The sequence below is a fragment of the Phaethon lepturus genome, unplaced genomic scaffold (genome assembly GCF_000687285.1).
Source record: "Phaethon lepturus isolate BGI_N335 unplaced genomic scaffold, ASM68728v1 Scaffold48039, whole genome shotgun sequence".
NCBI lineage: Eukaryota > Metazoa > Chordata > Aves > Phaethontiformes > Phaethontidae > Phaethon > Phaethon lepturus.
The window spans coordinates 3222-10789 of record NW_010563689.1 but is presented as its reverse complement, the minus strand read 5'-3'; the positions used below and the strand labels follow the sequence as shown (position 1 = coordinate 10789).

The following is a 7568-nucleotide window of genomic DNA, read 5'->3' as shown; positions in this document are numbered from 1 at the left end:
GCCCGCCGTGCCGCCATGGGTCCGTCGCAGAAAGCGTTCCCCCCGGAACGCCGCGGCCGAGCGGGAAGGGGCCGGGCCGCGGCTGCCGCTCCACACAGCGCCGGCCAGCCCTTTCCACGCAAGGGCTCCCCGCGGGGGCAACGGGAAAGCCGGTATCTCCATCAGTTGAAGCAAGAGAAATCTGTAATACCGCATACATGAGGGAAAGCAGTTCAGTTAGATGCCAGTATTGTGGAAAAGAGCTGCCACGGTAAAGCCAGGCTGCTGTGCGTAGAGAAGAGTTGACGGGAAGCATCCCAGCTGGCTAACGGGCCTCCTCCCGGTTCTGCACATAAGGGAGTACAGGCGGGATGTACAGTAAACTCTGGTGCAAAGTTTGGATGTACCCCTGCAAAACTGTCCATTCAGACAACAGTTTGCTTTACATTTATCAAATAATCATTTTCTAATTCCCCTGTGATAGGTCTGCCGACTGGATTTTTATGACCATAAAATCTTTGGCCAAGACTGTTGTTATTTCTTCCTTTGTGGAGCCGCACCATACCAGCGCCACTCGGTACAAAACAGTTCCTGACACCATGCTCAGGTTGCTCTGCCAGCGAGGGACTGGGCCCTGCAGCATCCCTCTGCCTCGGTGATCGGTGATCGCGGTGCGGGAGCTGAGGGATTATTCCAGAATAGAGGAGAGACTTCTCTCTTGCATTGCAAAATGTGCTCATATTGCGGCAGAAGCCAGCAGAGCTTCTTGTCTGGCCTGTCAGCAGTATGAGATGCCTCAAAATGAAGCTACGTGCAAGTTGTCTTGTTTAAGTGACCACTGCTCCGTGCTGAGGAGTGGTGTGATTTACCCCAACTGCTCTCTTCCATAGCTGCTGTGAGAACACTACACGTCTTACAGCCGGTGCTTCCATCTGGTACTTTGTAATGAAGCTAATCACCTGCCCTCGTGCTGAGAATAACCTGTAGTTACAGACAAAGATATTGGCTTCAGAGATAGACCCAAATCTATACAATACTATTTAATCTTCTTAGGGACTGCAGGTATTAAACTGGATTGGCTATTCCTCCAGTAATATGTCCTTCACACCTGACCCTCTCTTGTATTAGAACTCTGCCAGCAGAGGCATCATGAAAATGAGATCATTTTCATTTGCTTGTCTCTGCAACAGCATCTCCCACCTGGCTGTTAAGTATCAAAGAAGCCTCCAGCACTACGCTCAACCATTAGTACTCCTCTTCCTCTTGGACAGCATCTTTGGAAGGTAAGCTGTGGAGGTTTGTTTGATTGCTTCAGATTTCTTACAACTGAGAAAGTCCAACCAGTGAGAAAGGACTTGGTCAGGAGTTGACCTGTAAGAAGCAATGCACTCTGGAAAAGAACGGTTAAACTTACAGGACTAGAGAAACATGGAAGCTGAGGGTCAGGTATTGTGAAAAGCTGGAGAACTCTTACTACTGATCCTAGTTTTGGATATGTTTCTGCTTCCTAAAGGTCTTTTAGGCAGCTCATTTTGGAGAGGAGAAATAAAAACAGTGTTTAAATAGGGTTGTGTATATATATGTCTTCTGTTCTCTCTGTATCATTCTTTATACTCTCTTATCTTTCTTAGGAATGGTTATTTTCTAATAATGTGCAATTTGTTATACATACTATATCATGCAATTCTGCTATATGCATGTTCATGTTCTTTTTACATATGAAAAGCAAGGTTTATATTTATCTGTTTATCTAGGTACTCCCACAACCCTCTATTACTGTTGCTTTAGTGATCCTCCCAACTATTTAAAAGAAGATAATAATGCCTGTCTTGCGAGAAATTTAGGCTGATTACTTCACTGGATGTTATGCAAGAGGGTAAGTGTGTGCTAACTTGCATGAAGAGCTTACCTGAGAATGGCTTACAAAACTGTCATTCACATCCAGCTCAAGCATAACATAATGTTCCCACTCTGGGGAAAAAGAAGTAAAATCTATGAAGAGCAATATTCTAAGGTAAAACATTCAACAAGCGCTGAAGGGTAAATTCTGTCCAGCCCCAAAGAACTGTCTCCATACCATCACAGCTGCAGGCTCTGTCAGTCTGGCATTTACAATTTCTCTCCTTTTCTAAATGCTGTTCAAATAATTATGCAAGATATGCTAATTACCCCCTAATAAAAGGTATGATTACACTACCAGTTTGCCAGTTCTGATTTTTACAGAAAGGCTTGAAAAGATGTAGTCATAGGAACAAATGGATGTTCAGCACCCTCAGTTTTACTAGAACCAAGTCTTCCTCCTGCGCTTCTCAAACTGAATGAAAAAAGCTCACCACTGCCTGGCTTGTATTCTGTGGGAGTGCAGGGCCGGAGAGCCACAGAGCAGCCTAGCTGGGAACTACCAAGCAGTTTGCATCCTCCTGTTGAGGTTACTTAGCTGAATAACTGGAGGGAAGTTTTAACAGCATGATCTTGTCTTCAGAGCAGCATCTTTTCCAGCAGTTTAAAACAGATTCCTTGACAGAAGCCATGTCCTCTCCTCTTGCAGAACACAGACCCAATTGTTAATGTTGCAGAATAACAACTGAACTCAAGTGCAAACACAAACCTTAATAGCTCCTGGGTAGGGGCATTAGGTGGAATCAGAATTCATCTCAGATTGAACTGTCTCATCCAACCCCTCTCTATATTAAGCCAAACCTGTGATTATTAATCAGCATAGCCTACAGCCACAAAAAAACCCATGACTGAAACCTGAATCTATATCCAACTTTACTCATTTAAGTACATTTCTTTTTATGGAAAAACAGAAAAGCAGGACTGCTTTTTCACTGAGGTAATGTTACCCAAATGGTGGAAACTTGCAGTACTTTATTTTTTACACTAGATTTTCTTTTGCAGGATTCTATACTTTGTGTCATGTAGCATCACTCCTGATGCTTAAAATTGGCTAGAAGCTCCGATGGTGGATGTAAGTGCAAACTGCTGATCAAGAGAAGTCTTCAGTGGCTTCTGGACACTGATTTTTGAACCTTTAGGAAATGCATTTACCACGGAGAAGGCGGCTACAATGGAACCGAATCTTTTTCTCGCTTGCCATAGTGTTGGTCCTCTCTCTCTATCAGCTCCAGTTCAGCCACTCTGCCCTTCCAGCACCACGCACAGCACCCAAACCCATGGACCCCGTGAAAGTGTTCTCCCGGGACCTCTCCAGCAACAAGACTGCCATGACAGGCAATGTCACAGCAGCACCCAAAATAAGGCACTGTGTGTATGTAGATCCTGAGCCAATTGTGCCCATCACTACATCAGCGGATACAACACCACAGCAAGAAAATGTCAGTGAAAGCTACCCAGATGAAAAGCCACCATACGAGTCCAAAGGAGAATATCCGCAGGACCTATTCAGTGTGGAAGAACGCAGGCAAGGGTGGGTTCTACTTCACATCTTTGGCATGATGTATGTGTTTGTGGCCTTGGCCATAGTGTGTGATGAGTATTTTGTTCCTGCTTTGGGAGTGATCACAGAGAAGTTGCAGATCTCTGAAGATGTGGCTGGAGCCACCTTCATGGCAGCAGGTGGATCAGCACCAGAACTCTTCACCTCCCTCATAGGTGTCTTCATCTCACACAGCAATGTGGGCATCGGTACCATTGTGGGCTCAGCAGTGTTTAATATCCTCTTTGTCATTGGCACCTGTGCCCTCTTCTCAAGGGAGATACTCCACCTGACATGGTGGCCCTTATTTAGAGACATCTCTTTCTACATTGTTGACTTGCTGATGCTCATCCTGTTTTTCCTAGACAGTGTCATTGATTGGTGGGAAAGCCTCCTTTTACTGACTGCCTATGCCACATATGTATTCACTATGAAACAGAACGTGTACCTAGAACAATGGGTGAAGCAGGAGCTGAACAAGAAGCTAAATGCTGTGCAGGCAGCATCAGCAGAGCATATACGGAAGGTTGGTGTCCTTATTGTTCAGAGGGCAAGTTGGAAATAATTCATTCTAGCGTAAACCACAAATTAAAACTGCATCTCCTTCACAAAGTGCATATTCAAACTAAACCTCAGAATACAGGTACTGGTCAATAATTATGGTTATAACATGAGGATAATGCAATCTACACAGTAGAGATTCTAAGAATTTAGAGAATGCCACTAAAAGGGAGTTCTACCCTTGCAATCACTAAAGATATCAGTTGCGGTCGCTTACCTTCTTTCAAAGACATGCGTGGGATTTTGCTCACTCAGTTATTGTAACGGAGTTTCAAAAAAAAATACTCACGGGAACACGTTGTTAGTCTGGGAACATGATTGGACAATTTGGTGTTAAATAGAGGAAGAAAGGCTTCTGGTAAGAGGTGCTGTCCAAGCCTCTTTTCCCATTCTGAAGTTGGGTGTGTTGCTGGCATGCTGGTGGTATCACTCATTACCCAATCTGCAGCACAGATAGGGATCTGGCAGCCTTTAGCCGCCGTTGCCACGTCTCCCAGTCAGCATTTGGCACCAAGATTGAAATGCCCAAATCCCATTTCCACTGACCGACCACAGCTGCGTGTGCTCAGAGACACAGTTCTGTATGCCACCGGTGCTCAGACAGGGAGGTTTGTGGCTGTAACTACACACTGCAGATTTGAGACCAGGGCCCTTCACTCATTGTCTTCTGAAGGAAGAGTCGACTGCTTACACAAAGACAGTATCTGAAGGCATCCCCAGAGCCAGTTACCCTTTCAGACTAGCAGATCTGGCCGGGACATGCTCTCCAGAACTTGGGACTTTGTCTTCTTGAGTATTCCTGCCCACTTCTTCCTCCTCTGTCCCTTCCCAACTCTCCTACTGCCTCTTTGTCCTCTTGACCTGTGCTACTGCCAACTGTCAAGCAGAGACCACTAGATTTCAAGTTGTCCTCTGGCATTGGCAGGCTTTACTGGTCAGATGTGTATTACTGGCACTCAGGCATGCTTTGCCCCTTCTGGTCTCAGCATTCCCTTCACATAATTTAAGGTAAGAAAGGAAGAAGGGTGAAGACAGTTGAAGTGGTGCAGAATTGAGAAAGTGCTTTTCCTTCCTCCTCCTGGTCTGTCTTTTGGCCAGGGCTTGAGGCTGGGGGTCCTGAAAGCTCATGTGTTACATTCCAGTGGGATGCACGTGCAAGATACTGCAGCTATACACATACATCACTGTGGACATCACCAGTCATCACAAATTGAATCCGACCTTTCAGACTGAAGGAAAAAAACCCCTGCACTTTAAGTTTACAGAGAACTCTCACTAGCGTACAGTAGCATGACAGAGAGCTGCTGAACATAACCCCTGGCGAGAAAAAATTACCTATATTGGAAAGTAACGCTGATCACTGGAAAAAAATACCCCTTTGGCACCTTCATTCTGGCCCTGCTGGAAAATGAGTAAGGATACAGATGTTTGGGGATGAAGTTCGGGGCTGCCTTTATTTACAGGAATCAGATGGTAAAGGCCATTTGAGTCTATCTCCAGGCACCTGCATCCTCACTGAGGTGCTGTAGGTAGAATCCTGTTTCTTTTGGATGCCCCATGGTTTTAGGAAGAGCACATGGCTTCAGCTTTTTCAGTAGCATTCATGCATGGTCATTTTTATTAGTTGTCCCACTTTCTCACAGACAGTAGCTTGAAGAGTTATCAGCATATCCTGAAAAAGCAGGTGAAGCAGTAGTGGTGTTCAATCGTTTGTGTTCTTGCTTCATGCAGAAAAGCAGTGGGGCAGTTGCAGATGATGGAACAAAGAAGCTAGCAGATGGGAGGAAGCTGCAGGTAGGTCTAAGCATCTTTACAGGGCACTGAAGCCACTGTATTTTGAACCCCTCCCCATGTCAGGTCACGAATAAAGGTGTCAGCTTTTGTGTCAAGAAACCTGGACCAAATCCTACTTTGTGTGAAGAACCAGCCATGCTTGGCACAATATCCACAGCTTACTTAAGAGGAAACCTGGCTGAGTGGTGGCCTCAAAAGAATTTTTATAAAAATTAAGAGACAGCTCAGGCTTCCAGGGTGGATTTGACTAGCAGAGTGCTATTCATTCTATGCTTTCAACAGTCATAGAGAAGTTCAGAGAGTGACTTTTCTTACCTGGTTTCGTGACCAGTTTTCCCCCTGAGCTCCCAAAGCAGAGGCTGGTAGGGTCTGTCCCTCCCCATAGCAAACACTGAAGAACTCATTCCTCTGCTCCTGGTTACATTGCTGACCCTTTGTCTTCCCCACGGCTGGCCAGCCATCGCACGGAGAGGCCTATCTGATGTAATGGCTGTATATGTACAGAACAGAAGAGGTATTAGCTTCCTCATATGGATGCTGCTTGTTCCTCTATGCACTTAGCCTACCTGTGCTGATTAACGTTCAGTCAAAAGCTCATTAGGACTCTGGTGTTGACTATAAGAACAGAGCACCAGAGCTTTCAAGTTTAAGTCAGGACACCTGACATAAGCATAGCATTACCTTGTAGCAGCACATAAATTTACACAGTTTTAATAAGTCTATGACTAAAAGCATTGCATGCTTTGATTATTATAATTTATAGTAGCATTGTATTGATGCTGAGTCTGTGTGAGCCCATTGCATTTATCTAAGGATGGGTTGGCCTGCTATCCGAAAAGCATGTCTTGCTGTGAATGGTCGGTATTGACACCCATCCTGTGAGCTTGAATGCAGAGACTGTTTAAAATCCATGCTGAGGCTGCTCCTTGGGCTGGGGAGATCAGCCTCCATATAAATGCATCCCCAGGGCAGAGGCGAACCAACGGTGGAGATGCTTTGAGGAAGTAACTGCTATTGACTGCTGCATTGTGCCTTTCCGTAGCCTCCGTCAGCCTTACAGCGAGGCAGCAGCTCAGCCTCCCTGCACAACTCTCAAATGCGCAGCACCATCTTCCAGCTCATGATCCACACCCTGGACCCCCTGGCAGAAGGTGAGTCAATGCTCCATCTGAGGGACTTGGGTTTGCGGCCCCGAGCGCAGAGCAGGTTAACTGGGAATATCACCTTCGTATGTCGGGGTGCTGGGGATCAGCAACTCACCCTTGAAATGCAGCTCTGAGTATCACAGATAACGTTGGGGGGGAGCTCTGCAACAGTGGGATGTACCCCTTCTGATCGCGTGGCTAGCCAGGACAAACACCTCACATTTTGGCCCTGCCAGATCTGCTTTGCCTGTGCCAAAGCGGTTGCTGCTGCGGTGGAGCTGCTGCTTGAGGGAGGATGAGGGCGTGTGGAGCAGCTGCTGTTGCTGGGGTCCCTGAAAGCAGTGACGGTCACTGCAGCCCCCCGTCTTCTGCTGTCCTGACAGCAAGGGCAGCAAACGTGAGTTACAGTCTTCCGCCATCTCGTAGCATGTCACGTCTTCCTCCCTCTTCTTAGCTCAGACCTCACCGCAGCCTTAGAACAGCAGCATTGAAAGCTGACTACTTTTTCAAGAAAGAGCTGCGCAGCCTCTCAGTCTCATTTGTGGTGGGGAACGTGGACACAGGGAGAGCTCATCACCCGTACACCTCCCCAGCTGTGCACACAGCCCCTCACAAGGCGTAAGCCTAAGGAAGAGGAAAAAGAAGTTAAA

General features: G+C 46.4%; 1 protein-coding gene across 1 annotated transcript; it reads left to right on the top strand.

The window, feature by feature from the left end:
- Positions 1-2963: 2963 nt before the first annotated feature.
- On the top strand, positions 2964-6924 carry LOC104614144 (sodium/potassium/calcium exchanger 1-like; the record flags this gene model as incomplete). Its single annotated transcript, XM_010294630.1, has 3 exons — positions 2964-3944; positions 5711-5773; positions 6816-6924. Coding segments are annotated over exons 1-3 (1096 nt in total), but the record flags the coding sequence as incomplete, so codon positions are not given.
- Between the last annotated feature and the right edge of the window lie 644 nt (positions 6925-7568).